The sequence below is a fragment of the Vulpes lagopus genome, chromosome 12, assembly GCF_018345385.1.
Source record: "Vulpes lagopus strain Blue_001 chromosome 12, ASM1834538v1, whole genome shotgun sequence".
Classification (NCBI taxonomy): Eukaryota; Metazoa; Chordata; class Mammalia; order Carnivora; family Canidae; genus Vulpes; species Vulpes lagopus.
In genome coordinates, this window is record NC_054835.1 from 44110038 (window position 1) to 44134787 (window position 24750).

Consider the following 24750-nt stretch of genomic DNA (forward strand, 5'->3'; position numbering starts at 1 on the left):
ACATAAGATACGCAATACATAGTAGTACAGGCAACTCATTACGATATGCACTAATATTACAATAAAATGATGATAAAATTCTCCTGGGCCTTACTGTTTTCTGTGGAAGATAATCCCATTCTCCCAATCTCAAAGCTCTCTGTCTTCACAACTCTGATATCAAAATACCCTCCCTGGTGATTCTTCCTTAGGACTAGTTTTGAAATCTCTTACATCCTGAGAGCTTTGAGTCAGACTATTGTTTCCTCTAGGATTACTATTGTTACTACTCTTTCTTTTTGACTCTAGTATCTTTTATGGCCAATCTACTCCAAACATAAACTACCCGCACACTTTATCTTTTAAAAATAGCTTATGGCACCTCACTGCTCAAAACAAAAATCCTCTAAAATCTAATTGATAAAACCCAAATCAACAGTTTGGGCATTCAAAGCCTTTCATGATTTATTGATAGGTCTCATTCCTGTTTATTTCCAACAAGTGCATCTTACTGAACCCTTCATGGTATCACTGAATTAAGATACTAATGACATAAGAATAGCCTTTTAGGAGCAAAAGAAATGTGCTATCACACTAAAAGTATATCTCAATTTTAACATATATTGTAATTTCAGAAATGTTGGTAAAACTCGATAAAAATTCCAGCTGTGATTCACTAAGATGACTGTCCTGTAAAACTGAGTAAGTTCCCTAAAGTGAGTTTTATATTTGGTTCTATAATGTAGTAGAGATAATTTAAAATATGTAGGTAAGCCAGTAACACTGACATTAAACATCTGTTTTTTGTATTCTATACTTGTAAATATACTAGTAACCACCTTTCTTGGGTAGGTAGGAATGTGGTAGGAGAGGCAATAACAAAAGTACTGTGAATTAATCCAGAAAATATAGCTCCTGATATTTTTTTTTTTTTTTTTGGTTTTTATTTATTTATTCATGGAGACACAGAGAGGGAAAGAGAGAGAGGCAGTGACAGAGGCAGAGGGAGAAACAGGCTCCATGCAGGGAGCCCGACATGTGATTCGATCCCAGGTCTCCAGGATCAGGTCCCCTGTGCTGAAGGCAGTGCTAAACCACTGAGATACCCAGGCTGCCCAAGCTCCTGTTATTCTTTAACTTGGAAGCAAATCTTATTACAGTTAAGTGTGAACTCAATACCATTTACTGGGCAGCCCCGGTGGTGCAGCGGTTTGGCGCCGCCTGCAGCCTGGGGTGTGATCCTGGAGACCCGGGATCGAGTCCCACATCGGGCTCCCTGCATGGAGCCTGCTTCTCCCTCTGTGTCTCTGCCTCTCTTTCTCTCTCTGTGTGTCTATGAATAAATAAAATCTTAAAAAAAAAAAAATCTACCAACATCAAAAAATGGTTTATCTATCAACATCTTTGCTATCCAGGTCAGTCATTAGAAAGTAAGCTCCACGAAGGCAAGCACTTTATTCAACAATGAAATCTCAAGAATACCTGGAACAGGGCAGCCCCAGTGGCTCAGCGGTTTGGCGCCGCCTTCAGCCCAGGGCAGGATCCTGGAGACTCAGGATTGAGTCCCACGTCGGGTTCCCTGCGTGGAGCCTGCTTCTCCCTCTGCTTGTGTCTCTGCCTCTCTATATCTCTCATGAATAAATAAATTAAAATCTTAAAAAAAAAAAAAAAAAAAGAATACCTGGAACAATGTGGGCACTTGACAAAGTACTGAATAAATTTGCTTGGCAAATCCAGCATCACAGGATGATAAAAGGCAAGATGCCTGCTCATCAGCAAACATCACTGAGCAAGGAGACACTGAGCAATCAAGACAGACAGAATGGCCTTTGCCTCCAACACTGACAGAACTCCTGCATTTCTGCTATAACCAGCAAATGGTTTATTTCCCAAACTCAATTTATTTCTTTTTCACTTTTGTAGGTCAGGATGATTGTGTTTTTAGAAACTGGCATTGGGACTGAGAGTCTTTAGTATGCTTTATGTGTCTCTTCTAAAAGTACATTAGATTTTAGGCACAGACCAGAAAAATCTGTCAATAGAAACAAGGTTTGCTAGTTCACAGATTAAAAAGAATCCAGGAGGCCACCTTACATCACAGAAAAAAAATAATTAACAAATTTTTTTACAAAACCCCTAGATATCATGACATAGTGGAATTAGCAAACTGCCAAAACAGAGGAAGGACACGATTTCCCTGTGAGGTTTTTGGTTTTGTTTGGTTGAGGTTTTTCTGTTGTTGAAAGCATCAGCCATGATCAGAAACTACTTTCTTACATTTGACAGTAATATACTGTTTTCTTGTTTTTTTTTTTTTTTTAATATAGTTTTCTTGCTTTTCCTAAATCAACCCTTCAACCTCTAAGAAAATAATTTAGATTTACAGAAATATTAATTAAAAAATTGAGACTCAAATATCAATGAGAATCTTGCCAAATATCTTTTTCTTTCCTGGTATTTGGTAATTTAGGAATTCTGAGGAACTGACAAGAGAAAAATGGCACAACCCGATAGTTAAATTTTTACTTACAATACTTTCCTTAAAAACAAACAAACAAACAAAAAAAACACTTCAGTCCAATTGCATACTATAAGATAGGCCCAACAGTGAAAATCCACTGCCCAAATATTAACGGTTCCAACAATTCTCTCCCTTCTTCTTTGTCATCAGTTTTTTTTTACCAGCAATATATTGTAAAAGCTCTATCATAAGAAAGATTTTCCTTCACATAAGCTTTTCTCTGCTCTCCTTTACAGAAATATTCTTTGAAAGCATTATCCTAAACAGTTCCCCCCCAATTCCTTGCCTCCCATCCTCTTCTCAACCCACTCCAAGCAGAATTTCACTCTCTCCCATTAGCAAAATAACTTACACAGATCTCAAACAGCCCTAATCCGGCCACATCCAACAGTCAGTTTGCTGTCTTCATCTAACTGGACCTGTCTACAGCATCCATACACCATCCTCCTTCCTCTCTGACACATGTTCTTCATTTACTGTTCATGGGTCTCAGTTTCTTCACTTTCCTTCTATTTCACTAGTCACTCCTTCCTAGGCGATTCCTTATCCTTGGAATGTCTCAAGGCTTAATTCCATCTGAGCTCCCCAGCAGTCCTTATTCCCTTCATCTGCTACATTTTTCTCCCTAGCACTTAATACTATAGGATATACCATTATCCTTATTTTGTTGTTTTCTTTTCTGTCTCTACTCACTAGAGTATTTCAGGAGTGGAAATATTTTTATCTGTTTTTTAGTGTCATATTCCCACTGCATTGAACAGACCTAGTTCACTGTAGAAGCTCAATAAATATTTGTTGAAAGAATGAACAAGTGAATAATAACCAAAATACTAACAGGAACAGCCACTTTGTACCAGTAACTTATCAGCCAGACACCCCCATGAGCAAGTTACATGTATTTCATTGAGCCCTCTAATAACCCTATGAGATCTGAGGCTTGGGATGAAGGGAAGGGTCTGGGAAGGGGATTAAGGGGGTGTTAACATGTTTCACATCACACAACTACCAAATGGCAGTGTCATGATCCAAACCCAGGTTTATCTTCTTCAAAGTTAATACCATTGCATGGTATTAATTTTACTGAAGTATTATTTCATTAGTTTTGGAATAAATCCAACTCTATTTGAAGAGGCAGCAATCAAAAGTTTCCTACACTTGTGAATTAATCTCCATTTTCTCTGTGAAGACCAACATTCATTTCATCACATCAATTTAAACATTTTAACAGATTATTTGACAGGAAAGCATGCCACATTGCCATTTTCAGTGGTAACAGGACAAGTGGGAAGTGCATCAATCTCCTCTAAGTGTTGATGGCAGCACTTAACACTCTTCTTTCCCATTTCTATTACAAAGCTCAAGTCAGTGATTTCCAAACATGCCTCAAGAAATACCTGGGAGTTTTTTTGCTTTCCGAAAATAAAAAAGAGTCCCAGGTCCAGCTTTAGAACAATGAAGTCATAACTTCTAGAAACAATTGTCAGGAACCCAGTATTTTCTCAAGCTCCCCAGGAAATTTGGGTGGTTAGCCAAGTTTAGAAAATATTAGTCAAATGAACCAAACTTGGCAAAAGACTAATAATTCTATCTGAGCATTTGGGCTCACTGTTTAACAATAACCAAGTCTCATTGGTACTGACCTTCCTGGAAAGAGGAACGATGCTATTGGGTCGAACAAGCCTTCGTTTCTTACAGCTCAGCACAGGACGTGTTCGGGCTGCCACACAGGTGCCATCAGTTGATGAAGAAACTAGATTGAGTCGTTGCTTTTTTTGTAATTGTTCCTCAGCATCAGAGATGTCACCTGGAATGTGGTCTGCCAAGATAGGCTGTAGACTATACAAAGGGAAAGAAGAATATTCACTTCTCAGAAGACAAGGAAACAAAGCCTCTGGTATCGCTTTAACCTCCTCTGGTTACAAATGTTCACAGACACAATTATTCTGGAGCAGATGCATGTCACTTCCTAAATAAGCACAGTATATGCTTATTTTTAAGATTCTTGGTGGACATTAACATCATGTCTGAAAAGTGCAAGTTAGTAAGTGAAAAACTCAGGTTCCAAGTGATTGAGTTCTCTTCTATAACAGAAACATGAATAATAATAAAAAAAAAAAATCCAAGAAAATTCCAACTGGTAAGAAAACGATTAATCATGCCCAAATGATTAATCTTAACCCATTAATGTTAATGGGTTTCCCAAAAATCAGTTCTTCTGTGAAATCTGACTTTAAAGGATGTGTATACACTATTCTAATATAGGGGGATTCCTTCAACTTTCATAAATACAAATTTACAAACATGGCCTTTAGGGAGCTAATAATCTGTCCTAAGAGTAAGAGAGTTTATGTAAACACTTCTCAAGAATTCTACCAAGCTAGGACCAACCATAACGACTCACAGCAACAGTAGGACCTTTTATTTTTTCCTCCATGGTAAGTTAATTTTAGGCTACCATAAATAAAAGGGAAATATATTAGCATGCTAATTAAAATATACTTGCTACAGTAAGAAGCATGCACAATACTATTAAGTGATAAGTTTTCGGTCTTAAAACTAGGATTAGTGGTTTAGGAAGCAGAAGACATACAACTTACGTGTTAATAACTCCATTGACAGGTCTCAATGCTCCACATGATTTGGTAGACAATGACTCTGAAGGATGACCAGAGGCACCATGGTTTTCCAGTGGCTGAGAAACAGACTCAGTCTAAAGGAGAAAGATAAAAATACATTGTTAACATTTAACCAACAGCATCCAGAATGAAAATCAGCACATTATCATTTAAATTAAACACCTAAAATTTCTGATAACCAATTTGAAAAAACAAAACTCATATGGCTGAGGAAAAAAGAAAATAACTAAGAGAACTGGCTTTCACTTTGGGGTAAAGAAGAGTAAGGAACCAAAATATTTAACAGACTAATATGAAGTACTCACTGATGGGGAAATGACTTAATGATTCCATGAAACAGAAGCTTAGTAAAATAATTACATAGTAACAAGAGTCTTCAAGTAAGGATCATAAGGATCATAGGTTCACTACCAAGGCAACTAAGACGCAAGGTGAATGTAGTTAATACCTGCCTAACTTCACGGTAGATGCTGGAAACCTCTTTCCAGAAAATTGTACTTTGTGTAAATACATAATACATATGATAAGATAGAAAAAAAAAACTATAAAAGCTCTGTAACTAATTACCTAATGCTATCAGGTAGTAACTACTATCTCTGAACTACACAAATCAAATATATACTTAGGACATCTTTTGATCTTTACACCCCCAGGGAGAAAACACCAAAGAATCTGCAGACCTGAAACCAGTTGTAGGCAAGTATCAAGAAAGGACAATAGACTGGGAAGCTAACCAAAATGTTTTAATACAAATTATCCAAAAAACTAGATCAAAGTATACAAGCAAAAAAGACATAAGCAAACTACAACAAGTGAACACTGGGAAAATGCTCTTACATGTATCTTTTTTTTTTTTCTTACATGTATCTTGTACATGTACTAAAGTACTACAAAAATCCTGAGCAACTGTATCAGCCAAACATGTCAAAATTATGGTAAATTTGGCACACATACTCATTGCCTTAACACTACACCAATCTCCTCTTGTTAAGTAGCAAGACTTATAAAGATGTTCCTATCACTCAATTCTAAAAATCTATCTTAAAGAAATAACCCAATAAACACATTTCCCAAAATCTTATACACAAAGATGGTCACTGTAATGCTATATATCAATAATATAAATGCTCAACATCTGAGGCACAGTTATAAATTGTAGAATAGCAAACCAGAATGTAAAATATAATCACAAAAGACATTTCTTTTTCCTTTACATCAAAATGATATTTAGAATATTTTTTAAAAAGTCTTTTATGTAGAAATGATTTTAGAAAAAGATTAAAAATATTTTTAATACAACTGTGATGACTATAAATGTACATATATAGACAATGACAGGACAGAAATAGTGTTAGAACAAATTTTTTAGACAATATTTTTACATTTAAAAAAGTACATAATTTATTATAAAAAATAAATAAAAAATTAAAAAGTACATAAGCAATGCCTGGATGGCTCAGTGGTTGAGTGTCTGCCTTTGGCTCAGGGCGTGATCCTGGGATCCGGGATCCAGTCCCACACTGGGCTCCTTGCAGGGAGCCTGCTTCTCCCTCAGCCTGTGTCTCTGCCTCTCTCTCTGTGGGTCTCTCATGAATAAATAAATAAAATATTTTTAAAAAGTTGATAATCCCAAATATCCACCTGAATGCGAACAAATATTTACTATTCAGGGGGAACCTCAAAAAGCCCGAACAAACTTCATGGAATGACAAAGGACTAGATAATCAAAAGGATTTAATATCCAGGTTTGCATTAACGAGCCAATGTGTGACTCCTGGCATGTTAACAGCTTTCCTAAGATTACAGAAGTCCTTTCAACATGAATTTCTGTGACTGTGAACTTTTTGCTGGTATGCTGATCTTACAAACTTCAGTCAATTTCATGCTCATTTAAATACTAGCATTTAACATACGGCAGATATATTCTATACATTTACATATTTTACAAGGTGTCACATATAAATAACAGGATGAATCTACATTTGATTAGTTTCTTTTGTAGGGATTATGGCACAATAAACTGTAAGGACACCTATCAAGACTAAATGTTGCCATTCTTTAGCAAAATCTCTTTTCAAAACAAATTTATCTTTCTTACAAAAAGTCTGAAGAAAAGCACAAATCATCAGTAATTTCACAACCTACAGATAACCACTGCTAATAGCCTATGTTGTTTATCATGCCTATAAGATACATATACTTGAATGCCATTAATATTCATTGTGAATTTTACTGATTTTCTTAGAGGAACCTGAACTTTTTTCTTGGGGGCAATTCAGCCCCCAAATTAAAACTGAAGTCAACAGGGAAAACATTATTTAGCATGGAAATGCTTGTCAAAGATAAAACAGCACAAGCACAGAGCAAGCAATCAAGAGCATGAACCACAAAGAGGGAATGTGCCTAGCTTCCAGTCACAACCATACAAGCAGGCACTGAATTATCAGAGGATGGTAGGATATTCTATAATCACACTGAGATCCAATAGCAGAGCTTTGGGGCAATTAGGTTCATCACTCATTCTCAAATGTAAAGAGCTTAAAATATTAAGACCAATCCTCCAACAGTGTTCCATCTGGAAAAAGAAAAACACAACTCACAACACGCACAATTTTACTTAAAGCTACTTCATTGCATTCACACTTAAGAAAGAGCAAACACTGCCTATCCTGTGGTCCCAAAGGGTGCAAAGGCAGAGTAGAGATACATTAATAAACACTTTACAAATATTAAAATCACATACTAAATTAAGCTTGATCATCACTACTGCAGTGGTTTACATCATTAGTATTTTCAGGGAAGTAATGCATGACTCAGATTATCAGTCTTCCAATGGGAAACTGTAAAAAGGATCAAAGATTTTAATGCTCTCCCATCCAGAAAGCAGGAGTTGTTATTGAGCTTCTCTTGAATTGTATGTGGTGTTCAGATAGACTCAGGGTGTATGCATCCCACATCCAGAAAGAAAAGAGGAGAAAAGCTGAAGAGATAGAAAATTTGTTAATTTCCCTTTTTTCCCAAAAGCAGAGACTCAGGGGATTACCTTTTGGGGTGATCTTAGAGATGCCACTTTTAGTAGCAAGGAGGGTTACTGAAGTGATTTCTTTCATGACTGAAAGGGCTAGGTATACAGAATAAAATAACACTGCAATGAGATTCAAATTTGTTATTCATAGAAAGTACATATCTGATCCATCACTCCAGTCTTTTGGCCAGACCAATTAGTGCGACCAAATTAAGTTAAATTAAATTAAGGTCTTATGGGGTAGATTTTCCTGGGGTCTAAGAATCTGTGCCCATTCAATTTAATCTGCCAAAAAAGAGAAAGCAAAAGGGTAAATATCAAAGGCACACACTTAAAAACACGTAATCTGCACAATATGTATCTTTAATTCACTCAATTAATACCAGGTCATAACTGCTTAAAATAGCAATTTTTAAGTGCAACACATTTATTTGTTCAGAAAATTTAACAGTTCCATTTTGGTTATTTACTGGTTTTCTGACCAACGTTATCAAAAAGGAGAAAAAAAAGCAAACTAAAGAATTCAACTTTCAGGAGCACCTGGGTGGCTCAGTCAGTTAAGTGTTGCCTTTGGTTTGGGTCATGATCTCAGGGTCCTGGGACTGAGGCCCCGAGTCAGGCTTTCTGCTCATTTGAGGAGTGTGCTTCTCCCACTCCTCCCCGTTTGTGCTCTATGTTGCTATCTCTGTCTCCCTCTCTCTCAAATAAATGAACAAAATATTAAAAATTCAACTTTATTCTTAGTTCAAAATAAATTACTTTTTGGTTTTATACGAATTATTTCATGTTTTAAGCTCATCTCAATAATACTCAATATAGTCTTGCTTAAAACCAACAAAATATTGCTGGCCATAAACAGTGCACACCAGTCATTTCCATGAACTAGTATCATGGCCAGGAAATTGTGCTAAACTGGGAATGGAACTTTCTGAAAATTCCACTTCCATCAAGTTACTTAACTAAGTTTCCATTTTAGCACATACAAAACGGTGACTATATATGCCTCACTTTCCCCTACTGTATTGAAGTTAAAAGAAAAATCTATACAGGGGAGCTTATGTAGCTCAGTTGGTTAAATGTCCAACTCTTGGTTTCTGCTCAGGTCGATCTATCTCAGATTTGTGGGATCAAGGCCCATGCTGGGCTCCAAGCTCAGCAGGGAGTCTATTTCTGGCCTCCCCCCTTCCTGTTCCCATGTGCACACATTCTCTCTCTCTCTCAAACAGGTAAATCTTTTAAACTATATGATTACACAAAAATAAATTTAAATTTTATGTATGTATGTAATCTCTACACTTAACACGGGACTCAAACTCATGACTCCGAGATCCTGAGTCACTTGCTCCTCTGATTGGAGCCAACCAAGCCTCCTTGAATTATTTACTTTGAAAATTTTCAATCAGCATAAGGCTGTTACATACAAGCCTAAAGGCTACTAAACCTAAGATTTTATTTACCAACACCATTGAAAATATGCATCAAAAATCAAGAGAAATACAGTAACTGCAAAAAGTCATAAATTCTTGTTCAACTTATCTATCCACAGCCCTATTTTAATAGTCATAATTTGTTTTTGTCTTTTTAAATATGGTACGTCAAATATTCCTCAACCAGTACCTATCACTCTACTCTCTATCTCAAAACCCTCGTAGGGCACACCATTCATGGTCCCTGAGGAGCGAAAACTTCAAAAAAAAAAAAAAAAAAAAAGAGGTTCCTGCTTAACTAATGGTAGAAGATTATAGCTTGGACTGTTTAAAAAAAAAAAGGCAATAGCTTACATTTTTAGCATGCTTTTCTTCTGAGAAAGCATTTATCCTCTGACTTGTTATCATCATCACTCCACAAAGTAAGGAAAGGGTAAAAGAAACGAGGCTTATTTTACAAAAAGAAACACCAATAATGAAGTCATTTGTCAAAAGCCACAGAAGTAATATTTTGCTAAAACAAATCCCAATTTCAAACCTAGTCCTTTAAGAAATATTTATCCAATAATTACCTCTCCTGGAAGAAAAAAACGGGATATAAGAAAATATACATGTCACTTACTCATTTGTGCAAAAGAAACATAGGAAAGATAATCCAAAAACTAATGAAAATGTCCACCTACAGCAAGTGGGAACAGAAGGAAAGAAGGGAACAATGGGAAGAAGGCAGTAGGAATGATGGTCTTTTTTGTACAGCTTTGATTCTTAGAACTGTAGTAATGCTTCACACACTAAAAAAACATGTAATAATAAAAATCAACTATTGTGCGTGGGAGAGAAAAAGTGGAATACCATAGTTAACAAAAGGACCATACTGTATTAAAACAATTACATATTATACTCGAAGAAGAAATAAATCTAACTTAAGCATAATTTCAGAAAACAGTATTTTGACTGCATATTATAGGGCAAAGATATCATACATAACACAGTCCTCTGATTAGTAAATTTTTTTTTCTCACAAGGGGTATGAACTAGCAATTATGAAACTACTTTATATGGTAGAAATGAGTATCAATAAGGGAGAGGAAGGCTGCTGTGTTGGACTGGTATCGAAATGAACTTACAATTTTTAAAAAAGATTTTATTTATTTATTCATGAGAGACAGAGAGAGAAAGAGAGAAAGAGAAAGAGACAGAGAAAGAGAGAGAGAGAGAGAGAGAGAGAGAGGGATAAGCAGGTTCCATGCAGGGAGCCCGACGCAGACCCGATCCCAGGTCTCCAGGATCAGGCCCTGGGCTGAAGGTGGCACTAAACCACTGAGCCACCCAGGCTGCCCTACAATTTTTAATATATATATATTCACCTTCATGTAAATGTAGATTTCCCAGCTTAGTCACTGAGAAGTCCTAGAAGCAATGACACCAAGTAGCAATGAGTACAACTAGTACCCAGATGTTGGTTTCTAAACCCTGTTGTCCAGTAAAAAGAACCAGGGCTGGAGCAGGTAAAATACAAGATGAGCTTGGCACATCGTTTGGTGCCTGAAAAGGGAATACTCACTAATAACTGAGGTGAGCATGCTGAAAAGACACAGGAACCAAGATGAAAGAAGTCCAATACTAAAAGTTGTCTCTACAAGTGGAGCAACTGAATAACAATAACAGATTATAGTCCATAAAATAAAGTATCTGTGAATCCATTCTGATATAAACTGAATAAACACATAATAAGAAAAGACAGTTCTTCCTAAAAGGATTCCAATTAACAAATGCAGGAAATAGAAAATCACCATTTGGTAAACACCACAGTAAAAACTGTTGCAGGCAAAACCCACTAGTAGTTGATTAAGTATAATGAGTGAGAGTATTGCCTAGTATCTCATGAGATAGACATCCATTACACAAAGGGGAAAATACTAACAAGGGCACAGTATCACTTCTGTGTTATTACTGTGACAGACGTGTAACTTCTAGCAATGGTAAAGCATCAAGTGATTCCAACTGGGAGGAATATTATACAAAAGAAAAGACCAGTATTTTTACTGGTCTTAATACAATTAATACATGGCTTTAATACAAAGGCCATGAAAGACAACAAAGAGGAGGAACATCACAGATTTGGGGAGATTTAAAGAGAAAAGACAACAAAATTCAGTGTGGAATTTTGGATCCCCTTTCCTGAAAAAACATTAGTGAGAAAATGAGTGAAATTTGAATAAAATCTGAATAGTACTGTATCAATGTTAATTCCTGGTTTTGATCATTGTACAATGGTTATGCAAGTTAACCACACTACAGGAAGCCTGGTGAGGGTTTGTGGGGACTGTGTGCTACTTTTTAAACTTTTCTATAAGTTTTTTTTTTTCTTCAAGATTTTATTTATGTATTCATGAGAGACACGGAGAAAGAGAGGCAGAGAAAGAAGCAGGCTCCATCCAGGGAGCCGGATGTGAGACTCGATCCTGGGACTCCAGGATCACACCCTGGGCCAAAGGCAGTCGCTCAACTGCTGAGCCACCCAGGTGTCCTGTTTAACCATAAATTTTTAAAAAAAGTTTTACCCATTAAAAAAAAAAAAAAGCTTTTTTTTTAAATGAAAAGTTTACCCATTATTATTAAATAAAGCAAATTTCATTCATACACAAATCTAGTATTAGTCTACAGCTTCCTGTTACCTTACAGGATGAGGTATATAAGCTCATTAAGATAGATACAAAATTCATTGTGAAATGGCCCATTCATCCAACACTCCATCAAATTAAAGTATTTGTAGTTCCTCTACAATGTCAGGCTCTCTCAAGCCTTTCATATTATACATGCAGTACCCCTCCCTGTTGGAACTCATTCTCAATGCCATCCGTCAACAAGTCTACAAGAACTTAGTACAAGTACATCCTTCTCTATTATGCTACCTTTCCTGACCTCCCTTAGAAGTGAGAATTCCTCCCTTCCCCATATTCCCCTGTTACAGGCCTGCTATAAGACTATGAAGCCCTCAAGGGAAGATACCTTGGTTCTGCTTATAGGTGTTTCCTAGACACACAGCACAGTTTGGAATAGTAAGCTTTTACCCAAATGTTATTACAGACCAAATGCTATTATAAGCATATTATACTTCTTCAATAGTTAATTATCAACTTTCTAAACAGGTACAGAAACCGAGCAACTCTTACCTAAGACCCTGTGAGGGCTGATGTGTCATGGAAATTCATACAAACTTACATACAAGTCATACATTGTACACATTGAGTTAAGTGTTTTGAAATCATAGACACAAATCCAAACCCAAAAAATGCAAACACCAGGAGTGAACTGTAATGTAAATTATGGAGCTTGGGACCATTGTGATGTGTCAAAGTAGGCTGCAACAGTTGCAACAAATATACCACTTTGTTGGAGAAATTGACCATGGAGGAGATTACCCAAGGCAGTACTATGCTGGGGAGGGGATATATGAGAAATCTCTACCTTCTGCTCAATTCTGTGGTCAACCTTAACCTGCTCCCTGCCAAATAGTCTTAATTATAAAAAAAGTAATATTTTTACCTCAAAAGTTAGGGATAATTAAAAATATTAACAGTCTTAATAAATATCACTTCAGGTCAAATTCTACCACCAAATGAGCTTGATGCAGAACTTAGGAAAAGCACGTAGATCTTTGGAGTTTGGAAACGGAGATAACAAGAGTAAGGAATTGCTTTATTATTCCTACTTTGCACAAGAAGGTATGGGTACTGTGGGAGAAAAGTAGTGTTCTATACATGTGAATCAGGTCAAGGTGGTTGGTTGCTCTTTGGATCTTTTACTTTCTCATTTTTTGTTTAGTAATTCTATCAATTACTGAGTTCAAAGTGTAAATATTTCTAAATATGATTGTGGATTTGTCTAATCCTTTATCTACATATATTTATGCTGCTTGTATTTGAAGCATCTACCTTTATGACTTTTCTATCTCCTAGATGAAATGACCCCATTTATCAATGTAAAAATGTCCTTTATCTCTGGTAATGGTCTTAAAACTCCGTATTAAAAAAAATTTTTTTTTTATTTTTTAAAGATTTTAATTATTTATTCATGAGACGCACAGAGATAGAGGCAGAGACAGACAGGCAGAGGGAGACGCAGGCCTCATGCAGGGAGCCCAATGTGGGACTCGATCCTGGGACTCCAGGATCACATCCTGGTCCGAAGGCAGACACTCAACCGCTGAGCCACCCAGATGTCCCTTAAAATTGTCTTTATTTCTGGTATTTCTGTCTTAAAAATTATTTTGCTAGTATTAATACACTCATAGCAGCTTTCTTATGCTTGTTGTTCATGAAGTGTATCTTCCCCTGTTCTTTTATTCCCCCCACAGATCTGAGCTTCTAACTGTTATTATTCATCTTCTACCTAAAGAAAATTCTTTAACATTTCTTTCAGTGCAGATATTCTGCCAACAGATTCTGCTCAACTTTATCTAAAAATGACTTTAGGGATCCCTGGGTGGCGCAGCGGTTTAGCACCTGCCTTTGGCCCAGGGCGCGATCCTGGAGACCCGGGATCGAATCCCACATCAGGCTCCCTATATGGAGCCTGCTTCTCCCTCTGCCTATGTCTCTGCCTCTCTCTCTCTCTCTATCATGAAAAAATAAATAAAATTAAAATAAATAAATAAATAAAAATGACTTTATTTCACCTTTATTTCTAAAGAGTGATTTTGGCCATGTACAGAATGTTGAGAAGCAACCCATCCTCCTCCCATTTTAATGATCCCATCCCACTGTTTTCTGTCCTCCATTGTTTCTGAAAAGAAGTCACCTATCCTTATCAATATTCATTTATACAGAATTCATCTTTTTTTCCATCTGACTGCTTGCAAGATCTTTTTCACCATGTTATATTTCTCCTGCTTACTATTTTTTTTTAAGATTAAGAGTCAAGATTTAAAAAAAATTTTTTTTTATTTATGATAGAGAGAGAGAGAGAGAGAGAGATTGAGAGAGAGAGGCAGAGACATAGGCAGAGGGAGAAGCAGGCTCCATACACTGGGAGCCCGACGTGGGATTCGATCTCGGGTCTCCAGGATCGCGCCCTGAGCCAAAGGCAGGCGCTAAACCGCCACCCAGGGTTCCCCTGCTTACTATTTTTTGAGTTTCTTCAATCGATAAAACTACCTTTTTCATTCATTCAGATATTCAGCCATTATTTCTTTAACCCACCACCCCTCCCCACTGGTACCACTCAGTTATCTCCTCCTTCTGGAACTCTAAGTATACATACTTACCATTTCCCCAGGACTATGTTCATTTCTGAGCAGTTCTATGTTCAGTCTTTCTTTTTTTGGTTGGATAATTTCCACCGATCTGTTATGTGCACTGACTATTTTTTAAGATTTTATTTATTTATTTGAGAGACAGCGAGAGAACACATGCGCAGGGGAAGGAGCAGAGGGGGAGGGAATAGCAGACTGTGTGCTGAGTGCAGAGCCCAGAGTGGGGCTCTCAATCTCACAACCTGAGATCATGAACTGAGCCAAAATCAAGTCAGATGCTTAACCAAATAAGCCACCCAGGCGCCCCTCTCTTCCGTTAAGTTTTCAATCTGCTGCTTAGTTTATCAGTAGACTTTTTATTCAGATACTGTACTTTTTAATTCTCCAATTTGTGTTCCACAAGTTCCATGTGACTCTTTTTTAGTTTTTACTTCTCTGTTGAGATCCCCCCATGCTTGCTTTTACTCTAAATCTTCAAACATATTTTTATTAGATGCTTTTAAGTTTTTATTTCCTAATTCCAATTTGAGTCATTTCAGGATCAGTTTCTATCTTTTCTCATGACTAACAGACACAATTTTTCTATTGACGTGTAAGAAATTGTTATTGGGTAATATATTGTATATGATATGTTACAGACCCTGGATCCGGTTATTTTTTCCCAGAAGCATGTTGATTTTTGCTCTAGTAGTCAAATTTCTAATTGGTTAGAAACCAAATGAATCTTGATTTTGTGTAACTATTTCCATGCTTTCACAGAAACACAGTATAGACTATTTTGGATTTTTCCTTGATTCTATGGTGAGTCCCTTAGTCCTGGGAAAGTCTTAAACTCCTAAAAGCGTGAACTTTCTTTGGTTTCAATGTCAAGCTCAAGTCCAAAATATTTACCAAGACTTGGGAGTATTGAAACTCCAAAATTCTGTCTTCAGTGCAGTGGGCAGTGACTACATTCTTTGTTCAGCTCTTTCAGTTTACCAACTGTTGCTTTCTACTAGGCTCTGTCAAAATTCCATTAAACAGGTACAGTTCAAGGGTAAAGTTAAAGGATCTGAGAAGGATTGACAGATTGTGGGGCTAAGCACCACCCCTCCATGACTCCCTCCTTTGCCACTATTCCCTCCCTCAATTTCTAGCTACTTGGCAGCTGTGACCTCTATCCTGACAATCTGAAAGCTCATGAGATTGTGGCTCTCTAGTTTAGTTCTGAAAACCCTGAGCCAAATGGACTGAGGAGGCCTTCATCTCAGAGAATTTTTTTCTGAAATTCTGTTGACTTTCTTTGGTAATTTTCAAGTGCATTCTTCCTACTTAGTAATAGGCCTAAGTTCCAAGTTAGCTCTTTTCACTCTTAGTTCTTTCTTAATTGGAGGAAAAGGGACTACTATTTATTCAGGAGAGGGAAGTGGGAGGAGAAAGAAGGAAAGGACATGTTTTAGAACATGGGAGAACAGCTCTCAACAGCTTTATGCATTTCCTCTTTCCAGGAACACACCCTTTTTGTTCAGAAGGCTTTTTATGCCATATCAGAATTTATTAGTGCAGCAGTTGATTTTATCAGCACCTGCAAAGCCAGAGGCCCTTAATTTCCTCCATCTACTCTTACCTTTCAAACTGCCTTTGAGTTGGAAGTCAGACTGAATTTTTCTTTTATTTTTAAAGGGGCATTTTTCTAGAGTTTCTCCCTTCTTCTCCCCTACTACTCTACAGTAGAAAAACAAAACCCACTTCATTTCAGAGAACATTTCCTGTTTGTCTCGAAAATAATTCAGTTTCTGCAATATCTGTACTGTTCTTTTTTTAAAAAAAGTTTATTTATTCATGAGAGACACAAAAAGAGACAAAGACACAGGCAGAGTTCTACAGAAGCAGGTTCCCCATGGGGAGCCCAATGAGGGACCAATCCCGAGATCACAGACCAATCCCCAGATTACGACCTGAGCCAAATGCAGATGCTCAACCACTGGGCCACCCAGGCGTCCCTATCCTGTGCTCATAACCAAAGCAGATATATATTGGTTCAATCAAGGAACACTCATTCAGTTTGTAAATAAGGCAAAAAGATGAATATGTATATCCTTTCAGTGTAACACTTGAACATCATCTAATAAACAAGCCTTCCTAGGGTCATATAACTCTTAATAAATTACTTAACTGTGTTTTACTTACTCTTTACACCTTATTAGAGACCAGATGTCTTAGGTTGGGTGTTTAATTTTAGAACATCGAGGAGTTAAAATTGATCTGTGTCTAGTTGAAAACATATCTCCAAAGGTAATGGCTTTATTATTCTTAGAGAAAATTATAAAGTTTTGGAGGCTACTGAGTAATCTCATTCCAGCACTCATCATTCTCACCTTCACCAGTAAGTCACAGTATCTTTCTTTTGAGAATTGTATTTAACTTCCTAAAACTATATTTTGACAGTTAAAACACTTCTGATGTAATTATTCTTAAACCACAAGTCTCCAAATGCTTTTCGAAAGGGACTAAAAAGGTGAGAGGGGGCAATAAATATTTCCATTTTGGAAAAAAATTAATAGGCAAAATAGAAATGGAAAATAGGGTGGTTAAATAGGATTATGAAAATTTACAGCTGCCCATGTCAAGTATGACTTAAGATTATTCTTAAAGCGAAATTAAAAAGACAAGGTATAAATCACTTTTCAGAAAAGAAGCTGGATAACAAAAAGGCAAAATTAATGACGTGGCTTAAGGATCATCTTAAGTACCACAAATATAATTCCAGGTAAACCAATTGTATTTCAGCGACCAATACTACTACATGAAACAAAAGTGAATAGTCCAGTCCCTATAATGTAAGAACTTTAAAAGGCCTTCTTACAATGAAAAACTCTGCTTGGCAGCTGAAATATTAGGCACCAGGAAGATGTCTTGACCTTCAAAATTGTAGGTTTTACCCTACAGTTAGATTGTAATCATACAATCTAGGGGCACATGGGTGGCTCAGTCGGTTCAGTATCTGCCTTGGGCTCAGGTCATGATCTCAGAGTCCTGGGATGGAATCCTATGTTGGGCTCCCTGCTCAGTGGGGAGTCTGTTTCTCCCTCTCTTCCCCACTTGTGTTCTCTGTCACTATCTCTTTCTCTCTCTCTCTTAAATAAAATCTGTATATAAAAAAGAATAGGGGTAGGAAAGGGACAAGGCATTAAGGGGTACACACACATGCACATATGTGAACATGTGTAAATACAACCAACCAAAATCAGATACATAATGAGAGACTGTCATGTTCTATCCTTCACAAGCACCGAGGTTGAGAAAAACCTGACTACAAGAGATGGTCCAAACATTTTTAGAATCCCTAAATATACGAATATGTAAGTATCTTCACAAAACTCACTCCCAATTACATATGCCTCAAATCTCATGTTTCCTGTACCTCATACCACCAAGCACCAGATGACCTTCCAACTTAACCATGTTTTCTCTCGGACTTGTATCAATTTTTATCTTGGCTAGAGCAATCACTAAAGCAGTTTTCACAAATCACTTGTAAAAAATAATTCTATAGATAGCATATAATGAACTCACACTGGACTTGAATACTTGCAAAATCTGGCATTCTACTCTTTATTTAAAACCATTTTCCAGTTAAGAACCATTAATCTCTAAATGTCTTCACATTTATCCCTGGCTTTAAGTTCTCTCATTAGGAAAGTTAGTTTCCACCATTATCACATAAATTCCTGCTAAAGATGATAATAATAAAGGACAACAAGCTTTGTTGATTTACAGATGCAAAAAGACTAGCTGGTTTAACTTAGAATTTAAAGAGCCAGCACTCTAGCCTTCCAAACAAACCACTGTCAATGGGACTTTGGAATTTCTAATGAATGACTTAAATAAAAAAATGTTAATATTCATAAAAGCCAATAAAAAAGTGAAAAAAAGCTGTTGGGATTCATAAATTAAAGGAATTAATTTGGGTTTTGAGAGAAATAGAAAAAGGGAAGGAATCATGGTAGAGGGAGATGTGGGCTAGGCTCTAAGGATAGAGATTACAGAAAATGAGAGCTTTACCCTCATTACAGAATTAAAGGGGGGTAACTCAGAGTACTTTTACATCTTTGTGAGTTACACCTCTAGTCCAACCTTTTCATCTTGTAGTGGCCCCAAAACAGTGCCTTATTTGTTAAAGGCATCAGAGCCACATGGTCTCCTGATTTCTCAGTAATACTCCATAAAGCCACACTTGCTCTGGCTGTTTTGTCTGGAGTTAGGAGCTGCTTTTAAATTCAAGGTCAACTACACAGCTGCAGGAGGGCCCTGTGCTGCTCTAATTCAGGAATTCAGACCTTGAAATGCCAAAAGTGATAAAAGAGGATACGGTCCCCTTCCTTCAGCCAATGCCAAGGATCCTTGTTAAAGAGAATAAACTGTGTACTGATGCTACCTTTGGAATTCTTACTCATTCCCCCTTTTCTGTCTTTTATACTTACCAATTTATCATTCCCATGATCTGTCTTCACCTCAGAACTAAGTGGAAGAAATAAGTCTGTTGTTGTATGCTCCGGGGGAGGTGCCTCCCCAAGAACTATCAATCCCTGCAAGTAAGAGAGAAAACCAACATAAGTGAATGGTATTAAGTCACAAATTTAATTTACAGGTTAATATCATAGGAGTTAGGGGCAGGGGACTGGTATACTAAAAGCCTTTTCCCTTTTCCTATGATTCTGAAACAAAATACATTACCAGTAGTAGATTTGCTTTCCCAAGAGTTATTTCAACATAAAGCCTAGCAGTAACAAGGAGTAAGACCAAAGTCAGACCTAACTTCCCCCTTTTCCCACTGAATGCTGTGACTTACATAACCTGTTACCTTAAGCATTTTCATCTGGAATCTTTACCAAGTATGGTACTTTACACTACATTATTACTAGGGGCACCTGGGTGGCTCAGGCTGTTAGGTGTCTGCCTTTGGCTCAGGTCATGATCCCAGGGTCCTAGGATCAAGCTCCATGTAGGGCTCTCTGCTCAGTGGGAAGCCTGCTTCTCCCTCTCCCTCTGATTGCTGCTCTCCCTGCTTGTCTCTCTGTCATAAATAGATAAAATCTTTTTTTAAGTATATACTATATTATTAGCTAAACTATACCATAGTAACAGAAGCAATGCACTTTTTAGTTAACTTAATCATAGATGTGGCTTATGGATTACTTTAAGTGCTGCAAATACAAGTGTTAAATCAACTGTTATTTGAGCAACCAAAACTACTAAGTGAGACAAAGGTGGAATAGTCCAGTACCTACAATATATTACAAACTAGAAACTTATAAACAAAACTGTTTCAAAGGCACCTTTTTCTCATAACCATAAATAACAATCCAGATTAAGTTCCTGCTTCATGATTTCAAATTAAGATCTTACATTCATCCCGGGAAGTAAAAACTGTAAAAAGAAACTTAAAGTGAGTCCACATATCCTATCCAGTCAGCAAAGGCCCAGCTTGGTAAAGGCAGAAGTGAGCTTACTGTGTAAAGTAAAAAGCTATACTCATGAATCTCATGCTAAACTCAAACAGAAGTAACCAAACCAAGTTTTGATACTGTGTAACAGAAAGACTGGGGTGAAAGTAACCAGGGCTTTGTGTCTGGGATCTCCTTCTCTTATCTAGAAAATAAGGAGAGCTGATACTAATCTCTTACAGGTAATTTTGTATTAGAATCACCTGGGGAAACTTATCAAGCTATACCTGCCCAGCTTCAACATGAAATCTACTCAGAGTCCCTGGGGTTAGGGCTGGGTATTCTACATTTTTAAAAAGCTCCACTGGTAAGTCCTTTTTTTTTTTTTTTTTTTAAAGATTTATTTATTTATTTTTATTTAGGATAGACAGAGAGAGAGAGAGAAAGAGGCAGAGACACAGGAGGAGGGAGAAGCAGGCTCCATATCGGGAGCCCGACGTGGGACTCAATCCTGGGACTCCAGGATCGCGCCCTGGGCCAAAGGCAGGCGCCAAACCGCTGAGCCACCCAGGGATCCCCCCCACCCTTAAAGATGTATTTATTTATTTTTATTTATGATAGAGAGAGAAAGAGGCAGAGACACAGGAGGAGGGAGAAGCAGGTAAAAAGCTCCACTGGTAAGTCCTAAAGCAAGCTATAAATTGAAACATATTAGACTTGAACAGTCTCGACTCAGCATCAGAATCCCCCAGTGAACATCTTAAAACAGATTTCAGGACCTGGAGATTTTGACTGTAACAATTTGAATTCCTTAGGCATTATGACACAACTCTTGTGAGCCAGTGAGCCAGATGATCCATCCCTGGGGTCCTTTCTAACTCTAAAATCTCTATGAAATGGGATGCAGAGATGAAATCGGGGGTGGTGGTGGTATTAAAAAAGAACAATGGAATTCGATCTCAGTTCCAAAAAAAGGTGCTACAATACCCTCACTACAAGCAAGAGAAACACTACATATCCCCAAATAAGACTATGACCAGACTATGTAGATGAACTGGAAACTCCTCAGAAAGGGGGAAAAGACTCATCAAGAAATGTTTTCCCTAGACTTCAAAATGAAGTTTCTCTGCTAAAAGAACTGCTGCTGCAAAATATTTTCTTGTCTCAATCACAAGCACTGAAAAAGATTTCATAAGCTCTACCATGTCAAAGTAAAAACTATTCGCAAAACCAGCTACCTTGCACACTACTCTCTTCTTAAAGTAGTGCATTCAACATCTTCCCTGCTTAAAAACCTTAGTTACACTTAACACCAGTCTTATTACCTCCTAGAAAATGTTTGCCTATATGAAGTGTTGCCACTGAGAGGAGGTTATTACAATATAGTTACTAGGTAAATAAATGCAATTAAAGGTTACAATACTACTAGTTCTTATGTCTTTTGTTCATATGGATTCTGCCCTTAAAAAAATATTTATCTTCCCAAAATGTCATTCATCCTTTCAAAGAGATTCGTCAAATCCAAGTCCGGTCTCCTTCCAAGAAAATGTCCCTGGTTAACTGAGCCCTACTTATTTTATCTACATTACCAGAGTTCCTAAAGCATCATGATTATGTCCTACTTTCTGTGTATGTGAATCTCATTACCAGAGCAGAACCTTAGGCCAATTTATTTACTGTTGCCTCAATATGTTCATTACCTAATATTAAGCCCCTTAAAGACTTAGACAAAATACAAATATATTTGAATCCCCCATACTCCCTTGCAGAATCATACACCAAAAAATGAAATGTAACAATTATTTTTTGAGTTTCAGGTTAAAATTTTTCCTTGAATAGGAAAGATAAATATAAAACACTGAGTTTATACTAATTACAGCCAGAAGCCTAAATAATCCAATTATCAGGTATAAAGTTACTCCCTCAGTTTTTTTCAGGTGAGAAGGTAAGTCAGGATATAACAGCTAATATTTTCCAGAGAGAAAACTTTTTCCTTAAACCACTGAGTAATTTCTTAAGATAAACACCTCTCTGACAACATGAACACTCTCCTGAGACTTATAAACAAAACCTGGTAGGAACCATTTATTCCCCATCATTTTATAGATTCAGAGAGGATGCAGGTTTGAAGGTCATGTCAACAGGTCAATCCATGGCAGAACCAGGGCTAAAGACTGGGTCAAACTATTCTTGTTCTTTCATTCAAATCAAGCCATTAAGTATCCATTTATCAACATTTTTTAGAGGCTGGGGATTCTGGAAAGGAGAGACAAATCCTTCCACCCCTGCACCCTCATCTGAATCCATCCCTGAAAGAGTACTTATATTCTTATACTGGGGAAGACAGATAATATACAATATAAATATGTAAATTTTATATAGTATTATCAGGAGGTATAAAATGCTAGAGAGGAAAGAACAGTGTGAGGATTAAGTTGGAGTGGGCACCTCAGGGCTCTTACAGCACTCTAAAATAAGACAGCAAGCTAGCAGACGCTATGGTACCAAGACTGGGAGAGTCTCCCCATCTTTCACCTCTGTTCCTCAAGTCAAAAGCAAAATCATGCCCAGGCTCCCTAGGCCTAGAAAACCCCTACCTAAGGATGAAAGGAATTGGGGTGCGTCATAGTTGCATGCAGTAGTAATACATCCTCATAAATTATTCCTTTGTGGAAACACAAAGTTCTCCTGTAGAGGTCAAAAAAAGGAAGAAAAAATAATATGAACTAAAATTGAAAAAGGAAGAATTGGTAGAAGGAATTATGCTAAGTCTGATTACAATTCCGGGGAAAAGAAGCAAAAAGGAAAGAGGAAAAACCAGTTATAGATGTGGGTTAACTGCTTCTATTTCATCAATTTTGTATAACATATGGAGTCGAAGTACAAGATTAAAAACATCAATTTATAATACAGAATTAAGATGCAATTTTACATACTCCCTTCCCCTTTTCATTCTGAGTAGGTCCATCTTCCTTCTCCATCTTAAGATAAACCAGTGATCTCACTGTAGATCAGTTCCACAGTACTGTCTGGGACTACCTAGGCAAGACACAGCTGTCCAGAATGCCTTACATCCCCACTAAAATGGGAATGTCAACTGCTTTACATCACTTTTGAAGACAGGTGCATTTCTAATCTTCTCTTCCATTCGGCTCCTTTTCTATCCATAAACTTCAGTGCTCTTCCACCTCTCATTCCCAATAAATAACTGTGCTGTGTAATTTCACAGATCAAAGAGATAAAAGAAAAATGGTATGTTTTGTATTAGACATGGATGTTGAAGACTGTGTTAAGAAATCTCCTTTAGCAAGGGAACCCATTTGGTCCCTGTGCTTTCCTCCTCAGGTTTATTTAGCACATACGAAATTTCAATAAATATGCTCAAGACAAATGATGAAGACAGAATTGCAGGGTATTAGACAAAATGCTTTGGAGTCAGATAAACAACCATGAGTTCAGATTTACTTCTGCCTCTTACAAAATTGTTAGCTGTAAGATTTGCTCGGTGCATTAAACACCACACATGAACATACCTTATATATAGTACACTCTCCAGGTACATAGTTTTCTTTTCTCATTCTAAAAGACATAGTAGCATCTTTTTTTTTTTTTTTAAGATTTATTTATTCATGAGAGAGAAAGAGAGGCAGAGACACAGGCAGAGGGAGAAGCAGGATCCACATAGGGAACCCGATGTGGAACTCAATCCCTGGTCCCCAGGATCACACTCTGGGCAAAAGGCAGCGCTAAACCGCTGAACCACCTGGGCTGCCCCATAGTAGCATCTTAAAAAAACAAACAAACAAAAAAACCTCACTGAATATGAAAATTAAAATACAATAAATAGCAAGGAGCAAACACCCAGAGAACTCCTAAACACTGTATCCTTTCTCCAAAAAGCAAAAGGAATCATTACTGGTACCAAAAGAAACCCTCAAGACTCTTTCAACCTGGAAGTTAATACTTAATTTCTGATTGAAAAGAAATTGGTAATCAACTAATGGTAGTTCTCCCTAACCCTAACCCTAATCCTTTTTCTTTTTAAGGATTTACTTTCTAACATGTTAATATTAAGTTTCTCAAAGTAGCATAGTCAAAAAAAAAAAAAAAAAGCCTCCTCCTTTTTCCCCCAACCAAAGACAAATTATAACTCTACAGTTGACCACAAAACCTAGACTCATGTCATGCAAAGGTCTGTACTATCCAAGCAATCTTAGATACCATAGAGCAGTATGGAAATGGGAACACCAATCCACTTTATCAAAGCAAGGCAGTTAAAATCTCCCATTGTAATAACTTAAAAAGTAGTTAAGCACTTGGAAAAAAAACTAACGAGCAACAGTCAAATGCTTGTATCTCAGCTCTGTCCTCACATGTTTGCTTGACCATGAACAAACTGCTTACCCTTCTGGACCTCCACTGGTTTACCTTTAAATTTGTAAGTAATGGTAGAGCACTTAGCACAGTGCCTAGTACACA

General features: G+C 37.1%; 1 protein-coding gene across 4 annotated transcripts in view; it reads right to left on the reverse strand.

The window, feature by feature from the left end:
* Nucleotides 1-24750, reverse strand: part of KANSL1 (KAT8 regulatory NSL complex subunit 1) — a 183404-nt gene that overhangs the window by 26759 nt on the left and 131895 nt on the right. For all 4 annotated transcript variants that reach the window (XM_041724682.1, XM_041724684.1, XM_041724681.1 and 1 more), the window contains exons 4-6: nt 19309-19413; nt 5098-5210; nt 4141-4336 (exon numbers count right to left, since the gene is read on the reverse strand). In XM_041724682.1, the coding sequence (XP_041580616.1) occupies nt 4141-4336; nt 5098-5210; nt 19309-19413 (414 nt within the window). The remainder of the gene's footprint in view (nt 1-4140; nt 4337-5097; nt 5211-19308; nt 19414-24750) is intronic.